This window comes from Panulirus ornatus, chromosome 39, assembly GCF_036320965.1.
Source record: "Panulirus ornatus isolate Po-2019 chromosome 39, ASM3632096v1, whole genome shotgun sequence".
Lineage (NCBI taxonomy): Eukaryota > Metazoa > Arthropoda > Malacostraca > Decapoda > Palinuridae > Panulirus > Panulirus ornatus.
In genome coordinates this window covers 14,181,394-14,205,776 of record NC_092262.1, presented here as the reverse complement: position 1 = coordinate 14,205,776, position 24,383 = coordinate 14,181,394, and the positions used below count along the sequence as shown (strand labels likewise).

General features: G+C 39.1%; 1 protein-coding gene across 1 annotated transcript in view; it reads right to left on the bottom strand.

The window, feature by feature from the left end:
* Positions 1-24,383, bottom strand: part of LOC139761194 (KICSTOR complex protein SZT2-like) — a 388,469-nt gene that overhangs the window by 15,748 nt on the left and 348,338 nt on the right. Inside the window, exons 66-69 of the mRNA XM_071685224.1 lie at positions 21,023-21,142; positions 7,581-7,797; positions 4,453-4,583; positions 2,734-2,927 (exon numbers count right to left, since the gene is read on the bottom strand). Of these exons, the coding sequence (XP_071541325.1) occupies positions 2,734-2,927; positions 4,453-4,583; positions 7,581-7,797; positions 21,023-21,142 (662 nt within the window). The remainder of the gene's footprint in view (positions 1-2,733; positions 2,928-4,452; positions 4,584-7,580; positions 7,798-21,022; positions 21,143-24,383) is intronic.

The window sequence follows — 24,383 nt, the reverse complement described above, 5'->3', positions numbered from 1 at the left end:
TTATTTATCTATTACACTTAGTCGCTGTCTCCCATGTTAGTGAGGTAGTGCATGGAAACAGACAAAAGAAATGGCCTAGCCCACCCACATACACATGTATATACATAAACGCCCACACACACATATATACATACCTATACATTTCAATGTATACATAAATATACATACACAGACATATACATATATACACATGTACATATCCACACTTGCTGACTTCATCTATTCCTGTTGCCACCCCATCACACATGAAATGGTATCCCCCCTTACCCCACACACACACGAGGTGCGCTAGGAAAAGACAACAAGGGCCACATTTGTTCAAGCTCAGTCTCTAGTGGCCATGTGTAATGCACCCAAACCACAGCTCCCTTTCCACATCCAGGCCATAGTTCAATCCATTGACAGCACATCCATCCCAGTATACCACATCGTTCCAATTCACTCAATTCCTTGCATGCCTTTCACCCTCCTGTATGTTCAGGCCCCGATCACTCAAAATCTTTTTCACTCCATCTTTCCATCTCCAATTTGGTCTCCCACTTCTCCTCGTTCCCTCCACCTCTCACACATATATCCTCTTGGTCAATCTTTCCCCACTCATTCTCTCCATGCAACCAAACCATTTCAATACACCCTCTTCTGCTCTCTCAACCACACTCTTTTTATTACCACACATCTCTCTTACCCTTTCATTACTTACCTGATCAAACCACCTCACACCACATATTGTCATTAAACATCTCATTTCCAACACATCCACCCTCCTCCACACAACCCTATCCATAGCCCATGCCCCACAACCATATAACATTGTTGGAACCACTTTTCTTTCAAACATACCCATTTTTGCTCTCTGAGATAACGTTCTGGCCTTCCACACATTCTTCAATGCTCCCAGAACCTTCGCCCCCTCCCCCACCCTGTGACTCACTTCCACTTCCATGGTTCAATCCACTGCTAAATCCACTCCCAGATATCTAAAACACTTCACTTCCTCCAGTTTTTCTCAACTCAGACTTACCTCCCAACTGACTTGGCCTTCAACCCTACTGAACCTAATAACCTTGCTATTATTCACATTTATTCTCAGCTTTCTTCTTTCACACACTTTACCAAACTCAGTCACCAGCTTCTGCAGTTTCTCACCCGAATCAGCCATCAGTGCTGCATCATCAGCGAACGACAACTGACTCACTTCCTAAGCCCTCTCATTCACAATGAACTGCATACTTGCCCCTCTCTCCAAAATGCTTGCATTTACCTCCCTAACAACCCCATCCATAAACAAATGAAACAACCATGGAGACACCAAGCACCCCTGCTGTAAACCAACATTCACTGGGAACCAATCACTTTCCTCTCTTCCTACTCGTACACATGCCTTACATCCATGATAAAAACTTTTCACTGCTTCTAGCAACTTACCTCCCACATCATATACTCTCAATAACTTCAACAAAGCATCTCTATCCAACCTATCATATGCCTTATCCACCATATCATATGCCTTCTCCATATCCATAAGTGCTACATACAAATCAATCTGTTTTTCTACGTATTTCTCGCATGCATTCTTCAAAGCAAACACCTGATCCACACATCCTCTACCACTTCTGAAACCACAATGCTCTTCCTCAATCTGATGCTCTGTACATGCCTTCACCCTCTCAGTCAACACCCTCCCATATACTTTCCCAGGAATACTCAACATACTTATACCTCTGTAATTTGAACACTCACCTTTATCCCCTTTGCCTTTGTACAATGGCACTATGCATACATTCTGCCAATCCTCTAGCACTTCACCATGAACCATACATACATTGAATATCGTCACCAATCAGTCAACAACACAAGTCACCCCTTTTTTAATAAATTTCACATAAGTCATCCTACTTATGTACATAAAATGTATTCACTCCATACAATTCCCAACCACTTCTCAAACACCTTCATCTGAAATATCCCCAGTCCTAATCATTTCTCACATTACATTTATCCATCTCTCTCATGGTCTACTTACCCTTTTAGTTCCCTCTACTGTACTACAGTATAAATAAATCAATCAAATATTTTTCTTACACCTTACTGTCTCTCTTGCTTCAGTGAGACAGGATCACCCATCCCCTCTCCAGCTGTGTTCTGAAATGAGAGCATATCATGCCCCATATAACACTCCTTGGCTTATTATCACTGCTACACATGCCCTCGTTCAGTTTACTGATGGCACTTTGCCACCTATAAACCAAATCACTCCAATTCATTCATTCTCCAGAATCTTCACTCTCCAGTATGCAAAGCCTCCTTCACTCTGTTCTACCATCTCCTTCTTGATCTCACCCTCCTATTATTCCCTCCACTTCTGCCACGACAGAGATTGTCTTGAGGTGGCATAAATTCACAAAACAGCCAGACTAAAAGCCTCCACATATTTTATGTAAACTTAGTAGTAAGGAGGAAAGAAGTTAAAGCAAAGAGGTTTGGCAAGTGTCTGTAAGAATAACAGAGGAAAAATGAGTTCTGCTGCGAAAGGTTTTAATACTGTAGATCAGAAGTTAAGTTCTACATTTGGAATGGTAATATAGGTATCAAAAGATATGTCAAATAAACCTGAATACTGTACAAAATATATGAGCTAAAACTTGTTATAGAAACTATACAAGTAAAAATCTTGGAAAGAATATTGACAAAAAGGTGCTCCTTAATCATAAAACTGAGATCAGCATCTCTTACCGCGTGCTGGTCAAAATGACATAGAAATTCAGGTGTAGGATATTTGGGTGTATATTCTCCTCTTGGGCATCAGCACTGGCATTATGGGACACGAGCAACGTAACATCATAGTCATCTGACACTTTCTGGTCATTTGCATCCTTGTAGTGGACTCTACAGGTCTTGGTATGTACCAAAATGAACTCTGTGTACTGCTGTAAAGATGAAATAAAATATATATATATATATACATATTTTTATAGCTGAGAGCTTACTGGTATTCACCTTAGTCAAGTGACTGGTAATATATTCTCTGCTACAAAAATATAATTCTGATCCAACATATTCCCACTTATGCCAGATTACTTCTAACATAAAATGTTTAACCAAATCAATAACAGTAACTTTCCTATAACTCTCTCTTCACTGCTCAATGCATGGCCTAACTGGGAAGGTTTCTCTGCCTAATTCCTTAGTTCTATCTATCTATCTATCTATATCTCTGATGCCCATTCCCTTCAGGAACTTATATCTTTCACCTAGGTGAAAGAGTCCCTTGGAGAAAGAGTTACTTAGTTCTTGAAAAATAATCATCTTTGTATAATTTGTGAACCTTTTCATGAAAAAAAGGCAACAGATCAACAGCACACCTAAAGCATCAACGAATGGAGCCGTCATGTCTCACTATGTAATTTGTCTTTATACATGACCCAGATTTGCCTATAGTCAGAAAGTGTTCAGAATCAAAACTACTTTTCTGAAGCTATTTAGCATTTTGGATACTACTGGTCTTCCAAAACAGGACACTTCCTTCCCCATAATCTGCTTCTAATAACTGCCTTTATAAATATAAAATGAATAATGATTTATAAAGTCTGTTCACCTGCCAAAGAGTATCTAAGAGGTTGAGGGAGGGAGCAAGGGGTAGGGGAAGACAGAGTAGGAAATGGAAATAAGGACTGAAAGTGGCCTTGAAGTATTGTGGCCTGAACATTCAAAGGGGTAAGAGACATACAAGGGGAGGAATGATCTGGAGCAATGTGGTACACAGAGTCCGAAGTGTCAATGGGTTGAACCAGAGCACAAGAAGGTCAGGGGAAATCATAGAATGGTCTGTGGTGCTTGACTGTGTATGGCACATCACTAAGGTGACAAATGGTGAATTAGTATAAAAACTATAATATCTCTAATTTTTCCCTTAGGTGCTATCATCAATACAAAAAATTAATACCATGGATAAAAATAAAGAATTATTGAAGTCCCTAGAGACTACAGTAAATCAACTGCTGAAGGCCATGCTCACAATGAGACAGCTGATGAATGACTTAACTGTGACATGTATGAAGCTTCAATACATTACAACTACATTCAGTTCAGATCTAGTTTGTCAAATATATCTTAGCAAGGTGAACCACCATGTCCTCTGGGATTTAATAAGAAGTACATATGCTAGATTTTCTGAAACTCATGTCTTCCGAAGACAAGCAATATAAGGACTGCTTGTACTGCCTTCATTTGGTCATCAGGCATCTAACTATTTTTCCATACTATCTTACACACTTTTCAGATCTATTCTGGGCATTTTCAAGTTTTACTGTGCATGGCCATATTCTTGCAATTTTTATATTGAGAGAATTATCAATGCAGACAGCCTTGCATGCTAATATTCTACATAAAATCACTATTATCACAAGCAAATTTTCTTCTAAGGTCAACACCAACAAAAAAGCATATCTTTACCATCACAGCATCAGGATCGTGGATGACAGGAGTCATGCGCAGAACTCTCATTCGATACTGTTTCTCCCGCGCCAAAACATAGTTGTACAGCTGCTCTCCTGGGGTTCCTGTATCTTCAACTGTCAACTCACCTGCAAATATTTAAATAGTAAGACCATAAATAACTGAGATGAAAACATCCCATCTATCAGGCAACAGAGCCTCCATGACTAGTAAACTCCAGTGCCACTTCTTGGCCTTTAATGCCTCACCCTTAACAGGCCACTGGCAGAGGACTACTCTAGCACAGTGTCTGCAAAGGCTCCTAAAAAAATCTTATCAAAACCATAAATAACTGTAAAAAACATTTCAAGTTTAAGCAGTTCATAAATAGCTGTTCGATAAATTCTGTTTATCTAATTTTCACCAGATGTATAAATGTGAGGCTCAAGTTAAATTCTCTTTACATAACTTTATTTTTCTATCATCATTAGTCCCCACTCCTATTTCCATCGAATGGATCACATACATACATCTTCTTTAATCACTCATGCATACCTTCAAGTCATACCCTGAGTGCTGATGCAAATCATGAACTTCCAACCACATACAGGATACAAGTGATTCTTACCTTTGCACACTTAACTGACTCATATGGGGAAACCAAAAACCTCATTCACACCATCTCTAAACACAAAATGGCTCTAAAGCATTTGATCCCACATTACTCTTCTGGCATCATCTAAATCATAAAATATCCCAAGCTCATATCAATTCTCTCAGTGCATCTATCCATCTCTTTTGCAGACAACCTTTTCCCTTGTACCCTTAACTGTACTGCTATACTGTTATCATTTCAACCATACAGAGTACAATCGTTAATCCAGCTGTTATGATGACTTTTTCATACATGTTCACTTTAGGTTATAAGGCATTCACATGAGTAAGATTTAATAAGTTTCTTAACTCTCCAAACCTGTTAGCCCTAATTTATTGGGATAATCAGATGATCTGATCAAACTTCTTGGAAAGTTTGAAATGCCATCACACTAAGGAATATGACATATCAAAACTCATCACCTAGGCAATCACTTCAAGTCTCCAACAAAGTCAGCAAAACTTGATCTTCCTGGAAGGATGCAAAACCAATGAAGTCTTCATCACAAATTTGAGGAGCTTTATCATGCTTAATCCGAGATTCTTAATCACCAGAACCAGAATTTTAAGAAACACAATACACTTCTGTAATTGGTTTACCTTTAAAGTGTCAACTTGCAATTTATAAACTTTCCAAGTAACTTTAGTCTTTTACTTCAAATGATGAACCAAACCATTGACATCAAGGAAAGATGAAGTATTAAAAAATAATCAACCAATCTTTCTTTCCAAGTAAAACAATCTATTCATGAACCAGGTTATACAGAGGCAATGAAAGTGTATAATCCTGAGAGAAAAAGTGCACTGAAATATACCTGTGCACTGAAATATACCTGTGTAGGTATGTATATTTGCGTGTGTGGACGTGTGTATGTACATGTGTATGGGGGGGGGTTGGGCCATTTCTTTCGTCTGTTTCCTTGCGCTACCTCGCAAACGCGGGAGACAGCGACAAAGTATAAAAAAAAAAAAAAAAAAAAAAAAAATTAATAATCATTTCCTTACAGCCAGCACAGATAAAAAGTGTGTGAAAGAAGAAAGTTAAGAGTAAATGTGAATAAGAGCAAGGTTATTAGGTACAGTAGGGTTGAGGGTCAAGTCAATTGGGAGGTGAGTTTGAATGGAGAAAAACTGGAGGAAGTGAAGTGTTTTAGATATCTGGGAGTGGATCTGGAAGCGGATGGAACCATGGAAGCGGAAGTGGATCATAGGGTGGGGGAGGGGGCGAAAATTCTGGGAGCCTTGAAGAATGTGTGGAAGTCGAGAACATTATCTCGGAAAGCAAAAATGGGTATGTTTGAAGGAATAGTGGTTCCAACAATGTTGTATGGTTGCGAGGCGTGGGCTATGGATAGAGTTGTGTGCAGGAGGATGGATGTGCTGGAAATGAGATGTTTGAGGACAATGTGTGGTGTGAGGTGGTTTGATCGAGTAAGTAACATAAGGGTAAGAGAGATGTGTGGAAATAAAAAGAGCGTGGTTGAGAGAGCAGAAGAGGGTGTTTTGAAATGGTTTGAGCACATGGAGAGAATGAGTGAGGAAAGATTGACCAAGAGGATACATGTGTCGGAGGTGGAGGGAACGAGGAGAAGAGGGAGACCAAATTGGAGGTGGAAAGATGGAGTGAAAAAGATTTTGTGTGATCGGGGCCTGAACATGCAGGAGGGTGAAAGGAGGGCAAGGAATAGAGTGAATTGGAGCGATGTGGTATACCGGGGTTGACGTGCTGTCAGTGGATTGAATCAAGGCATGTGAAGCGTCTGGGGTAAACCATGGAAAGCTGTGTAGGTATGTATATTTGCGTGTGTGGACGTATGTATATACATGTGTATGGGGGTGGGTTGGGCCATTTCTTTCGTCTGTTTCCTTGCGCTACCTCGCAAACGCGGGAGACAGCGGCAAAAAAAAATAAAATAAAAAAAAATAAAAAAATCTAAAGCAAACAAGTTTCCTATGTTGTCAAACAATTTCTCAAGATTTTCCATTCTTTTGAAAATTCTTTGATCTCTGAAATTCCTCAAATTTATGGAATTCTTGAAGGTGAAACTGACAAAAAATATTATCATAGACATCAACAATCTCTGTAAGTAATGTCACATATTTTGTGTAGTGTGAATATTGTAAAACCCAATCATTGAGTATTAATCAAAAGTTTCAGCATATCCTTAAATCTACACTTTTTGCTGTTCACAATGAAGAACAAAATCCATCACGTGAGTCAGATATATTTTTCTTACTTTAAAAATAAAGTGAAAATATCACTCCCTAACATCCAAAATAAAATCATTCTTTAGTCTGTGACAGCACCAATGTATTATCCTCGAAGCTAACTAAAATAGACCATATCCTAAAAATCATGTTAGTGAAATCAAATATATTGAAACTGATATCGTAAAATTTTGCATCATATTTTTTTTTTTTTTTTTTTGTAAATGTTTAGGATTTCCCACATTAATACTAGACAATCAAAAAATACATTTTTGAACACATACCTGAGTGGATGAGGTTTCTGGCAAAGTTAGGTCCTTTATTGTAGTACTTGATGAAGTCTGACAGACATGATGAGAGATGATAACCAGGAGTAAAAAGAAGCTGACGGTTGGCAACATATGCACACAAAGCACGGAGATGGAAGTCATATGTGAAGGAATGCATGTGAAGCAGAACCTTTATGTCATCTACCTTATCCAAAAAAGAATTGATGGCAAACTGTAAAAAAATGAAAGGCTCTATTAACAGAGAACTCAAATCAAGTCTTGAAAACACTGCAAAGAAGGCTTGCACCTATCTACTAAACCTTTTCATACAACTGAATTGCAATGCCAATCAAAATTACAGAACACATCTGTAAAATTTTCTTAATCTAATAGTTGTACTTAAGCAAAGAATTTCTTTAGGTAGGGAGATAGAGCTCAGTATATCAAATCCTATGATGGTTGTCTTTCGCAAAAGGAACAGAGAATCTTTCAAAGCTTCTATCATCAAAATAACAACTTCTCTTTGTGATCAATTAATGGAACTCCAAGTGAAATTTGGACAATTATCAAAACAAAAACATGCAGCTCTTAAATAAAGGGTGTACATGTAACTATGAAGACTAATTTTCATCTAACGACTCCCTTGACTTGGTCATATTCACAGTGTGGTCATGTGCAGAAGATTTGTCGTAAACTCTCAAACTCAATACAAAAACCAGTTTTACCTGAGACTTTTCTGCATTTTTATATGAGATATGACAGCTGAGCAAATTAATTATTGTTACTTTCTAAAACAGCCAATTGCCTAAATGAGCTGAACATGTTTACACTTTTTTACTTTAATTATGACAAATCATTTGCACTTAGCTATACCATATGCCATTAGCTGGAGCCATCCACAAAACATGCTAAAGAAGTCCATAGGTTTCCATGAATAAGTCTATGAGTGACCAAGAGGATAAAACATAATATGGCAGGTAGTATGGCAGCACATGCCAAAGTTACGAGATAATATGTTAAAAGTAATGTCTTCGATCTTACATTGATTTTTGTTGCTTTAATGACAATTGTGACAAAAACTTAATCACACAATGAATTAGGTAAATGTGGACACCACAATATAATGCACAGCCTCTTGGACAGCAGCAAGAAAAATCAGACAAGGCATGGACATCCATCCATCCAGATATTTGTTTATCAATATCTAAAAGCAGTCAATCAGGCAAAATGGGTTTCCTTGAAAACACAAGCAACCTTAAGCTTATAAGAAGTGAAAACAATTTTCGTACATGATACGGCATTGAAGGATCTAAAATCATGTTCTGCAACATAATTTTCATACAGGATATGGCACTGAAGGGTCTGAAATCATGCTCTACAACATAACTTTCATACTGGATACATCACTAAAGGATCTAAAATCATGTTCTACAACATAATTTCCATACCAAATACAGTACTAAAGGATCTAATATCATGTTCTACAAAACAGATTCCAAAAACTGCTTGGTTTGTATGTGACATCAACAATTTGGAAAACAAACGGAGAAAATAATTTTACTCCTCTAACCCAAAATGTGCTTTAAGTTTACATTGCAGTGAGCAGTACACCTGTTTACTGGCTGCAAAGTAATGGAATCAGATACTGTAGGCTAAAGGACAACATCTGGATAACTGGGGAAATTTATGAGAAAATTATGCTGTCAACTCATTTCCTAATCTGGAATACTTCAGAGAACAGCATAAGCTCATTCTTTGACTTACTGCTACTGACAAAACTCACATTAGGGAACTCAGTCACAGGGAAAGGAGAGAAACTTTAGATTTCCCCACATCAAAGGAAAGATGAAAAATAGGAGACATGATTACCGTACAAGTGTCTGGTTCTTTAACATATTTGACAATGTTACGACAAACAATTCGTTCAAATAAGGTGGCATTCTTTAACTAGATGATACAAAAAGAAACTTAGCAAGAGAAACATCAGACAAGATGTGAAGAAATACTTTTATCCTAATATAGCAGTACAAAGAATGAAAAAGCTAAGTGGAAATATAATGAATGTCAAAAGCATAAAATTCCCTTCACATATGCATAAACAAGGATTCATAAATACTTACTCGTAGATACATACAGGACTTGTTTATCTGCTTCCGCATATCCCTGGACATGGTACGTATACCAGTGATACATGTGCCATAAGACAGGATGTAACTGCCCATTTTTGCGATAAAGGAAGGGAGTTTGACACTTACGAGGCCTCATTGCTTAAACTTTCTTTTATATCATTCAACTTTTTCAATTTATCAATACTGTGTACATTTACAAGTTCCTATCATAGATTATTCCATGCATCCACAACTCTGTCATCAAGGTATTTCTTGTAACCTTCTTTAAATCAGTTTTTTGTTATTCCCAACTAATTCCTGCTGTGTCAATCCATCCTCCATGTCTTCGGTTCAATCTAGGTTCTCCATTTTTGTCAACATGAAATGATCCTAAATATTCTTCTATCTATCTATCTATCTATCCATCTATTATTATTTATATTTTGCTTTGTCGCTGTCTCCCGCATTAGCTAGGTAGCGCAAGGAAACAGACAAAAGAATGGCCTAACCCACCCACATACACATGTATATACATATACGTCCACACACGCAAATATACATACCTATACATCTCAATGTATACATATATATACACACACACACAGACATATACATATATACACATGTACATAATTCATATTGTCTACCTTTATTCATTCCCATCGCCACCTCACCACACATGGAATAACAACTCCCTCCCCCTCATGTGTGCGAGGTAGCACTAGGAAAAGACAACAAAGGCCACATTCGTTCACACTCAGTCTCTAGCTGTCATGTAATAATGCACCGAAACCACAGCTCCCTTTCCACATCCAGGCCCCACACAACTTTCCATGGTTTACCCTAGACGCTTCATATGCCCTGGTTCAATCCATTGACAGCACGTCGACCCCGGTATACCACATCGTTCCAATTCACTCTATTCCTTGCACGCCTTTCACCCTCCTGCATGTTCAGGCCCCGATCACTCAAAATCTTCTTCACTCCATCCTTCCACCTCCAATTTGGTCTCCCACTTCTCCTCGTTCCCTCCACCTCTGACATATATATCCTCTTGGTCAATCTTTCCTCACTCATTCTCTCCATGTGACCAAACCATTTCAAAACACCCTCTTCTGCTCTCTCAACCACACTCTTTTTATTACCACACATCTCTCTTACCCTATTATTACCTACTCGATCAAACCACCTCACACCACGTACTGTCCTCAGACATCTCATTTCCAGCACATCCACCCTCCTCCGCAAAACTATATCCATAGCCCACGCCTCGCAACCATACAATATTGTTGGAACCACTATTCCTTCAAACATACCCATTTTTGCTTTCCGAGATAATGTTCTCGACTTCCACACATTCTTCAAGGCTCCCAGAACTTTCGCCCCCTCCCCCACCCTATGATCCACTTCCGCTTCCATGGTTCCATCCGCTGCCAAATCCACTCCCAGATAGCTAAAACACTTCACTTCCTCCAGTTCTTCTACATTCAAACTCACCTCCCAATTGACTTGACCCTCAACCCTACTGTATCTAATAACCTTACTCTTATTCACATTTACTCTCAGCTTTCTTCTTTCACACACTTTACCAAACTCAGTCACCAGCTTCTGCAGTTTCTCACATGAATCTGCCACCAGCGCTGTATCATCAGCGAACAACAACTGACTCACTTCCCAAGCTCTCTCATCCCCAACAGACTTCATACTTGCCCCTCTTTCCAAAACTCTTGCATTCACCTCCCTAACAACCCCATCCATAAACAAATTAAACAACCATGGAGACATCACACACCCCTGCCACAAACCTACATTCACTGAGAACCAATCACTTTCCTCTCTTCCTACACGTACACATGCCTTACATTCTCGATAAAAACTTTTCACTGCTTGTAACAACTTGCCTCCCACACCATATATTCTAAATACCTTCCACAGAGCATCTCTATCAACTCTATCATATGCTTTCTCCAGATCCATAAATGCTACATACAAATCCATTTCCTTTTCTAAGTATTTCTCACATACATTCTTCAAAGCAAAAAACACCTGATCCACACATCCTCTACCATTTCTGAAACTACACTGCTCTTCCCCACTCTGATGCTCTGTACATACCTTCACCCTCTCAATCAATACCCTCCCATATAATTTACCAGAAATACTCAACAAACTTATACCTCTGTAAGCTGAGCACTCACTCTTATCCCCTTTGCCTTTGTACAATGGCACTATGCAAGCATTCTGCCAATCCTCAGGCACCTCACCATGAGTCATACATACATTAAATAACCTTACCAACCAGTCAACAATACAGTCACCCCCTTTTTTAATAAATTCCACTGCAATACCATCCAAACCCGTTGCCTTGCCGGCTTTCATCTTCCACAAAGCTTTTACTACCTCTTCTCTTTTAACAAAATCATTTTCCTTAACCCTCTCACTTTGCACACCACCTCGACCAAAACACCTTATATCTGCCACTCTATCATCAAACTCATTCAACACACCTTCAAAATACTCACTCCATCTCCTTCTCACATCACCACTACTTGTTATCACCTCCCCATTAGCCCCCTTCACTGAAGTTCTCATTTGTTCCCTTGTCTTACGCACTTTATTTACTTTATTTACTTTTCTTTTTTTTTATTATACTTTGTCGCTGTCTCCCGCGTTAGCGAGGTAGCACAAGGAAACTGACAAAAGAATGGCCCAACCCACCCGCATACACATATATATACATACACATCCACACACGCATATATGCATACCTATACATCTCAACGTATACATATATATGCACACACAGACATATAGATATGTACACATGTACATAATTCATACTGTCTGCCCTTATTCATTCCCATTGCCACCCCGCCACACATGAAATGACAACCCCCTTCCCCCGCATGTGCACGAGGTAGCGCTAGGAGAAAACAACAAAGGCCACATTTGTTCACACTCAGTCTCTAGCTGTCATGTATAATGCACCAAAACCACAGCTCCCTTTCCACATCCAGGCCCAACAGAACTTTCCATGGTTTCTCCCAGACGCCTCATATGCCCTGGTTCAATCCATTAATAGCACATCGACCCCTGTATACCACATTGTTCCAATTCACTCTATTCCTTGCACGTCTTTCACCCTCCTGCATGTTCAGGCCCCAATCACTCAAAATCTTTTTCACTCCATCTTTCCATCTCTAATTTGGTCTCCCACTTCTCCTTGTTCCCTCCACCTCTGACACATATATTCTCTTGGTCAATCTTTCCTCACTCATTCTCTCCATGTGACCAAACCATTTCAAAACACCCTCTTCTGCTCTCTCAACCACACTCTTTTTACCACCCTTTCATTACTTACTCGATCAAACCACCTCACACCACATATTGTCCTCAAACATCTCATTTCCAGCACTTGCGCCCTCCTGTGCACAACTCTACTCACAGCCCATGCCTCGTAACCATATAACATTGTTGGAACCACTATTCCTTCAAACATACCCATTTTTGCTTTCCGGGATAATGTTCCCGCCTTCCACACATTTTTCAATGCTTCCAGAAGTTTCGCCCCCTCCCCCTTCGTATGATTCACTTCCACTTCCATGGTTCTATCTTCTGCCAAATCCACTCCCAGATATCTAAAACACTTCACTTCCTCCAGTTTTTCTCCATTCAATCTTACCTCTCAATTGACTTGTCCCTCAACCCTACTGTACCTAATAACCTTGCTCTTATTCACATTACTCGCAGCTTTCTTCTTTTACACACTTTACCAAACTCAGTCACCAGCTTCTGCAGTTTCTCACCCGAATCAGCCACCAGTGCTGTATCATCAGCGAACAACAACTGATTCACTTCCCAAGCTCTCTCATCCACAACCGACTGCATACTTGCCCCTCTTTCCAAACTCTGACACATATATCTCTATGGCATGGGTATGTGATGTCCCCATGGTTGTTTAACTTGTTTACAGATGGGGTGATTAGAGAGGTAAATGCAAGAGTTATGGAGAGAGGGGTGAGTGTAGTCTGTTGGGGATAAGGGGGCCTGGGAAGTGAGTCAGTTGTTGTTCACCGATGATACAGCACTAGTGGCTGACTCAAGTGAGAAACTGCAGAGGTTGGTGATTGAGGTTGGAAAAGTGTGTGAAAGGAGAAATATGAGAGTAAATGTGAATAAGAGCAAAGTTATTAGGTTTATTAGGGGTGAGGGACAGGTTAATTGGGATGTAAGTTTGAAAGGCAAAAAATTGGAGGAAGTGAAGTGTTTTAGATATCTGGGAGTGGCCTTAGCAGCAAATGAAACCATGGAAGCAGAAGTGAGTTACAGGATGGGGGAGGGGGAGAAGAATGTGTGGAAAGAGAGTGTTATCTCGGAGAGCAAAAGTGGGTATGTCTGAAGGAATAGTAGTTCCAACAATGTTATATAGTTGCAAAGCGTTGGCTATAGATAGGGTTGTGCAGAGGAGAGTAAATGTGTTGGAAATGAGATGTCTGAGGACAATATGTGGTGTGAGGTGCTTTGATTGAGTAAGTAATGAAAGGGTAAGAGAGATGTGTCGTAATAAAAAGAGTGTGGCTGAAAGAGTACAAGAGGGTGTGTTGAAATGGTTTGGACAGAAAGAGAGAATGAGTGAGGAAAGGTTGACAAAGAGGATGTATGTGTCAGAGGTGGAGGGAATGAGAAGTAGGAGACCAAACTGGAGGTGGAAGGATGGAGTGAAAAAGATTTTGAGTGATTGGGACCAGGACATACAGGAGGGTGAAAGGCATGCAAGGAATAGGGTGAACTGGAATGATGTGGTACATCAAGGTCAACATGCTGTCAATGGACTGAACCAGGGCATGTGAAGCATCTGGGGTAAACCATGGAAAGGTCTGTGGGGCCTGGATGTGGATAGGGAGCTGTGGTATCGATGCACTACACATGACAGCTAGAGACAGTGTGAATGAATGTGGCCTTTTCTATCTGTTTTCCTAGTGCTACTTTGCTGAAGTGGGGGGTAGTGATGCTGTTTCCTGTGGGGCGAAGTGGTGCCAGAAATGGATAAAGGCAAGCAAGTACAAATATGCACATGCATATCTATGTATATGTCTGTGTGTGTATGTATATGTGTGTATATGCTGATATGTACATTTATGATATGTGTGTATATGTTGATATGTATATTTATGTATATGTGCATTTATGTATATATATGTGTATTTGAATGGATGGGCCATTCTTTGTCTGTTTCCTGGCACTACCTAGCTGATGCGGGAAACAGCGATAATGTATAACAATAATAATAAAAACATAAATGTATATCTCTAAAGCCCGTTTCCTCTCTGAATTCCTTTCAAGGGGGTGGCCATGGCAAAAGAGTCTCCACTTATACCTGTTCCTACATAGCTTCCTCACATACAACACTCCAAGCATTCTTCCACCATCTCTCTCTACACATCTTTACACCTTATACTTCACTGTGCTTACACTCCTTGATTGCTCCGTCTCTGAGAATGCATATAACTCTCACTACAACTTCACTGAAGATTTTACCACACACTATACCTCTCTTTTAATGTCCCCAGTTTCCTGTTACTTTGCCTCTCTCAATACTTCTGTTTCTGCCTAACAGCCCAAGAGTATGCTTCTGTACTCTTCCTTCTATTATTTGGTATCTGTGTTACGAGCATTCAATCCTTTCATTCCATCTCATAGATGTTCCTATAATCCCTTTCTGAACTTTTTCTCAGAAGCCTTTTAGTTCATGTGCTTTTCTTTTCTCTAGTTACATTCCTTCTGAATCCCTTTTATATGATTTTGTTATCATGCCCTGTAGATATATTTCATAGTTCCCTAATTTCTTCTTCCATCTACAGACACTTTCTTATATTCCACTGTATGGGTGTAAGCAAGCATGCATGTGTGTACTTTCTCAATGCATCTGCTTCATGATTAAATTCTGAGAAGTGCTCCCCGAACTACGTATTCTTTAGAAAAACTGTCTTTAACTCTTTTTTAACGTTTCTACATCAAATTCAGCTTAAAAGTTTACAAATATGACAATACAGTATAATGGGGTAATATCAAACCATATAAATCACAATAACAGAAGCAGAAAAATGAAGGAAACATTTTCAAATTCTCATGTCATACATCCTAGAAACACTATTCAGAAATGAATTAATACTGCACCCAACTACCACAAAACTGACATGCTTATGCATCCTTTACAAGATATATTAGAAATTCTGTTGCATAAATCTCTTTAACTCAGCTAAACTGTTGCCTAAAGTCACAATAATCAAGGCCACATGGTAAATCTATCTTTTGACTTTTTTTTTAGGGTTGTTTGCTGTTTCTTGCCTTCATCAGGTAGAGCAGGAACAGATAAGCAAGTTACTTGCTTGTATCTACTCTCCAATTGTCATTTATGATACACAAACCCCAAAACATACCATCCACTGCCAAACTCCACTTACCACTCTATGGTTTCCTTTGACTGTTTCATATGCTCTGATTGTCCAATGACAGCACATTGTTCCCTGTATTACATACTCCTATAAGTCATTCTATCCCATGCATGCATCACATCCTCCTGAATGTTCATACTATGATACCTTAAGGCTTCTTTCATTTCCTCTTGACATCTTCTCTGCTATAGTTACTGTTAAAGGTTATGAATTTCCATTTGGATGTATCAAACAAAGGGCTTAATAAAATCAGAGTTAGAAAAACATACACTTTCTCCACCTATCTGTCCTCGTTGCACAATTCACTTTACTAAAAGACAGTCAAACACTAGATACAAAATCAACAGCTCAACTCAACACACTATAAAGTCAATACTGAGGATATACTGTAATAAAAATCAATACAATACATAGAAATCCACAAAAAAACTCTTAAACCAGGAAAATTTCCCTCCCAAAAGAAAAAATTATAAAGCAATCAATTTCTTGCCCTGGCCATCTTACTGCATTACACTAAGTAAACCTTAAAAATCATACTCAAATACAATCTTCCCTAGGGTTATGTTAGTTCCTTTCCAATTCAAACAAATGCTATTTCTGTAAAAGAGCTAAACAACCAAACACAGTACAAATCATGAAAACAAAAACCCTGTCTTGATGAAGAGGCAGCTGCAGTGTTTGGTGAAGTATCATCATCCTACTACTCCACAACAGACAAAAAAAAAAAAAAAAAGAGAAATAAAATCTGGGGTATTGTATAAGCTAAACTCCAGATATAATCTTTTCAAAACAATTTGGATACATATATCCCATCATCTCTCTACCTCTATCATTCAATCGTTATGTTCAATTACTAGTCACATTCTCTCCACTGCTTGCAACTTCATCAAAATTGGCAAGACAAGTCTTAACACTGGTTTGCATCTTTGGCTTTACATAGTCATTAATAATGTACTTGTGCTGAATTATAGTTAAGTCAACATTCAAAAGGTGCTAAAACTCAACAGTCCCCAAGCAAGACTAACATCCATAATTATTCCTTAAATGTATCACCCTTGTTACTGTACACAATTAATGGATCAATATTCTATACAGCACATGCATATAACCTTTCTTTTTCAATGTCATACACTAAGGTATATCACAGTAATAAGTCAAGATCTGAAAACATTATGACATAAAAATCAGTCAAACAAAGAGATACACCATTTTTATGCATACAGTCAGCTGTTTCTGTTAAAGCATTCTGTGGGATATGGTTAACAGTTTCAGGATACACCTACCATTGGAATTCTAGAACTGAGGAGAAGTTACAGTTTCAATATAACTGTTCAAAACATAAAATCAGCTTTTAAAGAGATAGATTAACTCATAGTTTTCATACACAATCTGTTAATCAATTTTTCACCCTCTCATGGTTTTCATATGCAGATCACACATGATCAAACATAGGGCATAAGAATTTCAATTCAAATGTATATTGTTGTTTGAATCTATAAACCTTATCAGAACAGTCTAGCTCATACACGTGGCAGCAAGCCACGTCTCCACACCACATATCCCTATCATTCTCATTGTCCCATCCGTTTGTTCATTATCTTCTTGTTGGAACATGATTTCCTGAAAGACTTTATATCTAAATGCAGCTGTTTCTGCATTATTCATCTTTATATTTCAGTATACACAATAAATGAATAAATGTACTGCTACTTATATTTGTTGTGTTGTTTTCATGATTTTATATAGAATTATTTAAAAGGAGAAATATTCATTGAAGACATATTTCAAGATAAGCTATTCAAAAGCGTTTTGTTAAATAATCTACATTTCTGTCTTAACTGCAATGCATCATATAGCAAAAAATAAAACTTCTTTCCGATGCTAGCCATCAGCAGATGGGAGAGAGCTGTGACAAACTGGGTCTTAAGCAGGTAGGCAGCGCAAGTGACTCAGATCCACAAGAGAGTTAATTGATAAGGCTTATCCAAATCCTAGTTAACTGTCAATGAAAGGTAATATGGTAAAAGAACATGTCACGAAAAATCCAGAACATGAAACCTTAAACCCTGAGCCTTCAAATTAACAACATCTCGACATTTGTATGGCTGTTAGGCATCTCCTGGTCATTATAAGTATTCATAACAGAGAAGCGGAAGTGAATCATAGGGTGGGGGAGGGGGCAAAAATTCTGGGAGCCTTGAAGAACGTGTGGAAGTCGAGAACATTATCTCAGAAAGCAAAAATGGCTATGTTTGAAGGAATAGTGGTTCCAACAATGTTGTATGGTTGCGAGGTGTGGGCTATGAATAGAGTTGTGCGCAGGAGGGTGGATGTGCTGAAAATAAGATGTCTGAGGACAATATGTGGTGTGAGGTGGTTTGATCGAGTAAGTAATGTAAGGGTAAGAGAGATTTTTTTTTTTTTTTTTTTTTGCTTTGTCGCTGTCTCCCGCGTTTGCGAGGTAGCGCAAGGAAACAGACGAAAGAAATGGCCCAACCCACCCCCATACACATGTATATACATACGTCCACACACTCAAATATACATACCTACACAGCTTTCCATGGTTTACCCCAGACGCCTCACATGCCCTGGTTCAATCCGCTGACAGCACATCAACCCCGGTATACCACATCGCTCCAATTCACTCTATTCCTTGCCCTCCTTTCACCCTCCTGCATGTTCAGGCCCCGATCACACAAAATCTTTTTCACTCCATCTTTCCACCTCCAATTTGGTCTCCCTCTTCTCCTCGTTCCCTCCACCTCCGACACATATATCCTCTTGGTCAATCTTTCCTCACTCATTCTCTCCATGTGCCCAAACCATTTCAAAACACCCTCTTCTACTCTCTCAACCACGCTCTTTTTATTTCCACACATCTCTCTTACCCTTACGTTACTTACTCGATCAAACCACCTCACACCACACATTGTCCTCATACATCTCATTTCCAGCACATCCAACCTCCTGCACACAACTCTATCCATAGCCCACGCCTCGCAACCATACAACATTGTTGGAACCACTATTCCTTCAAACATACCCATTTTTGCTTTCCGAGATAATGTTCTCGACTTCCACACATTCTTCAAGGCTCCCAGAATTTTCGCCCCCTCCCCCACCCTATGATCCACTTCCGCTTCCATGGTTCCATCCGCTGCCAGATCCACTCCCAGATATCTAAAACACTTCACTTCCTCCAGTTTTTCTCCATTCAAACTCACCTCCCAATTGACTTGACCCTTAACCCTACTGTACCTAATAACCTTGCTCTTATTCACATTTACTCTTAACTTTCTTCTTTCACACACTTTACCAAATGGTAATAAAAAGAGTGTGGTTGAGAGAGCAGAAGAGGGTGTTTTGAAATGGTTTGGTTACATGGAGAGAATGAGTGAGGAAAGATTGACCAAGAGGATATATGTGTCAGAGGTGGAGGGAACGAGGAGAAATGGGAGACCAAATTGGAGGTGGTAAGATGGAGTGAAAAAGATTTTGAGTGATCGGGGCCTGAACATGCAGGAGGGTGAAAGGCATGCAAGGAATTGAGTGAATTGGAACGATGTGGTATACCGGGATCGACATGCTGTCAATGGATTGAACCAGGGCATGTGAAGCGTCTGGGGTAAACCATGGAAAGTTCTGTAAGGCCTGGATGTGGAAAGAAAGCTTTGGTTTCGGTGCATTATTACATGACAGCTAGAGACTGAGTGTGAACGAATGGGGCCTTTGTTGTCTTTTCCTAGCGCTACCTCGCACACATGAGGGGGGAGGGTGTTGTTATTCCATGTGTGGCGGGGTGGCGATGGGAATGAATAAAGGCATACAGTATGAATTATGTACATGGGTATATATGTATATGTCTGTGTGTGTATATATATGTATACATTGAGATGTATAGGTATGTAAATGTGCTGTGTGTGGACATGTATGTATATACATGTGTATGTGGGTGGGTTGGGCCATTCTTTCGTCTGTTTCCTTGTGCTACCTCGCTAACGGGGGGGACAGTGACAAAGCAAATAAAAAAAAAAGAGACTACTACTTTCTGGAAGTAATTCTGGTGTAAATATACAAGTAACCAAACATAGGTATATGTAAATGTATGTACGTATGAGTTATCATTTATAACCATAAAAAGCGGTGTCATTTAGCGAATGTGGGTCACCACTCTCACCTGCCTCTGCTGGAGAAAATATGTATCTTATCTAGGGCTAACTTACAGCCATACCAGTTATTTTAGCTCATTTGTTTCCATATATTCTTTAAACTTACATGTATCACTTTCATAGATAGTGATAAAGGTCATTATCGAATTTGTATCAGAGGCTCAGCCTCCCACTCTTTCTCCACACCCTCCACTTCCCCTTGCCACAGCTCTACTTGTTAATTTTTGCAATGTACTACTGCTATATAAGTTACTCTTTCTCCACTCTCTCCACTTCCCCTTGCCATGGCTCTTCTTGTTAACTTCAGCATTGTAACATGGCTAAACCAGTTATATCAGTTCACCTTCTGTACATTTCCATTACTTTTCCGTGTATTCATTTCATTTCATAACAGGAAACAAAATTTGGAGATTTTTTTTCCAATGTGTGAGCAACTTTCTGAAAGTCAAATGGCATTTAAGGGGAGATTCTTAGTTTGCAACGGCAACACCACAGTGACAATTACAGATGTTTTCAATTTTAACAGCATCAGCAAGCTACAACACTTCTGCTTTTACCATGTGCCAACAAAGACTCAATGTCCAAAAGTGATTCAAGACTCTCCACAATTCATTCACTAACAGACAAAATGGTGGTTAGCAATATGAAAAGCGTTAAGCAAAGGCCAGCCAAAGAAAAGGTAACGGCAAGAGCAGCAAAGCATTAATTGTGACATGGCTTACTTTGTCATCAATCTGGTCAGGAGGACAGCCTTCTGGAAAGATAGGTGGTGCAGAAGGGAGTGCTGAAGGCTGCATGCCTGGTGGTGGCCCTCCTATCACAACCTTTGATACTTCTTCATTCTTCATATAGAGAGAATAATTCTAGAGCCATCATCTATAAGAACTCTAAAATGAACATGAACTTCCCAAAATCAAAAGATTTTAACCTGTGCAAACATTCAGACAGCCGTTTTAAATCTCAATACTGTAATTTAGAAAGTTATTAATAAAGCTGTTGTATAGTACTCAAGAGATGGGAGATACATCCAATTATTTTCAATAAATGCTTGTTAAGCAGCTGAGGAGTAAATAAAAGCTGATAAAATCACCAACATGGGATCCCTAAAATTGTGAAATGAAACTTGTACTGTGAAAAAAAGTTTTACTGAAAAGATAGTTTCATCTGGAAACAAATCAACTTTTTGCTCTACTTCTAAAGGCCTTATGCAGCTTGCAAATTCATGAAAAAAAATGGGAAGCTAACTCACTAAAAACTGAAGATATCAGAGCAACAGAGCCAGTAAGGAAAATTCTACAGTGGAATTCTATTTGTAAGATTAGGCTGTGAATAGCAACTAAGATAAGAAAAAAAAGAAAAAACATACTCCACCTTAAGATACGAGCAATGAGAATTAGTAAGTGAAACTGATAACATAATCTTAATATGCACAAAGACTTATGTTTCTTTTGACATTAAGCATCAGCATTATGTTCTATAAATTCACTTAGAGTACAGTAAAAATTCAGGTATGGGAGACAAAACAAAATATAAGTAGTTTTCACTTGAGTGCACAGTGTCAAAACTGCTAAACAATAGAGATAATAGTGATAACAATATCATTAATACCATCATCAACTAGAATATAAACAATAATAAAATTTTCTTCATACCTGAATGCTGTTTCCCACATTAGCAAGGAAGCACAAGGAACAGACAAAGAAATAACAACAATAATGATAATAATAATAATAATAATAATAATAATAATAATAATAATAATAAAAGGGTGGGGGAGGGGGCGAAAATCCTGGGAGCCTTGAAGAATGTGTGGAAGTCGAGAACATTATCTCGGAAAGCAAAAATGGGTATGTTTGAAGGAATAGTGGTTCCAACAATGTTGTATGGTTGCGAGGCGTGGGCTATGGATAGAGTTGTGCGCAGGAGGATGGATGAGCTGGAAATGAGATGTTTGAGGACAATGTGTGGTGTGAGGTGGTTTGATCGAGTAAGTAACGTAAGGGTAAGAGAGATGTGTGGAAATAAAAAGAGCATGGTTGAGAGAGCAGAAGAGGGTGTTTTGAAATGGTGTGGGCACATGGAGAGAATGAGTGAGGAAAGATTGACCAAGAGGATATATGTGTCGGAGGTGGAGGGAACGAGGAGAAGTGGGAGACCAAATTGGAGGTGGAAAGATGGAGTGAAAAAGATTTTGTGTGATTGGGGCCTGAACATGCAGGAGGGTGAAAGGAGGGCAAGGAATAGAGTGAATTGGATCGATGTGGTATACCAGGGTTGACGTGCTGTCAGTGGATTGAATCAGGGCATGTGAAGCGTCTGGGGTAAACCATGGAAAGCTGTGTAGGTATGTATATTTGCGTGTGTGGATGTATGTATATACATGTGTATGGGGGTGGGTTGGGCCATTTCTTTCGTCTGTTTCCTTGCGAGGTAGCGTTACGAACAGAGGACTGAGCCTTTGCGGGAATATCCTCACTTGGTCCCCTTCTCTGTTCCATCTTTTGGAAAAATTAAAATCGAGAGGGGAGGATGCCATTTTAGTTTGATGGGGTAACAAAGGGAATGGATGAAGGCAGCAAGTATGAATATGTACATGTGTACATATGTATATGTCTGTGTACGTATATGTATGTATACATTGAAATGTATAGGTATGTATATGCGCACGTGTGGGCGTTTATGTATATACATGCGTATGTGGGTGGGTTGAGCCATTCTTTCGTCTGTTTCCTTGCGCTACCTTGCTAACATGGGAGACGGCATTATTACATGACAGCTAGGGAGTGAGAATGAACGAATGTGGCCTTTGTTGTCTTTTCCTAGCACTACCTTGCGCACATAAGGGGGGGAGGGGGTTGTTATATCATGTGTGGCGGGGTGGCAACAGGAATAAATAAAGGCAGGCAGTATGAATTATGTACATGTGTATATATGCATATGTCTGTGTGTGTATATATATATATATATATATATATATATATATATATATATATATATATATATATATATATATATATTTCAAAACACCCTCTTCTGCTCTCTCAACCACGCTCTTTTTATTTCCACACATCTCTCTTACGTTACTTACTCGATCAAACCACCTCACACCACACATTGTCCTCAAACATCTCATTTCCAGCACATCCATCCTCCTGCGCACAACTCTATCCATGGCACATGGAGAGAATGAGTGAGGAAAGATTGACCAAGAGGATATATGTGTCGGAGGTGGAGGGAACGAGGAGAAGAGGGAGACCAAATTGGAGGTGGAAAGATGGAGTGAAAAGGATTTTGTGTGATCGGGGCCTGAACATGCAGGAGGGTGAAAGGAGGGCAAGGAATAGAGTGAATTGGAGCGATGTGGTATACAGGGGTTGACGTGCTGTCAGTGGATTGAATCAAGGCATGTGAAGCGTCCGGGGTAAACCATGGAAAGCTGTGTAGGTATGTATATTTGCGTGTTTGGACGTGTGTATGTGCATGTGTATGGGGAGGGTTGGGCCATTTCTTTCGTCTGTTTCCTTGCGCTACCTCGCAAACGCGGGAGACAGCGACAAAGTATAAAAAAAAAAAAAATATATATATATATATATATATATATATATATATATATATATATATATATATACATTGAGATGTATAGGTATGTATATGTGCGTGAGTGGACGTGTATGTATATACATGTGTATGTGGGTGGGTTGGGCCATTCTTTCGTCTGTTTCCTTGCGATACCTCGCTAAAGTGGGAGACAGCGACAAGTATAATATATTCATTTATTTATTTTGCTTTGTCACTGTCTCCCGCGTTAGCAAGGTAGTGCAAGGAAACAGACGAAAGAATGGCCCATCCCACCCACATACACATATATACATACATACATGTCCACACACGCAAATATCCATACCTATACATCTCAATGTGTACATATATATATACACACACAGACATATACATATATACGCATGTACATAATTCATACTGTCTGCCTTTCTTCATTCCCATCGCCACCCTGGTAACAAGAATAATAGATATAATTAAATATAAATAACACATAATACTAATAATAACACATAATAAAAATAA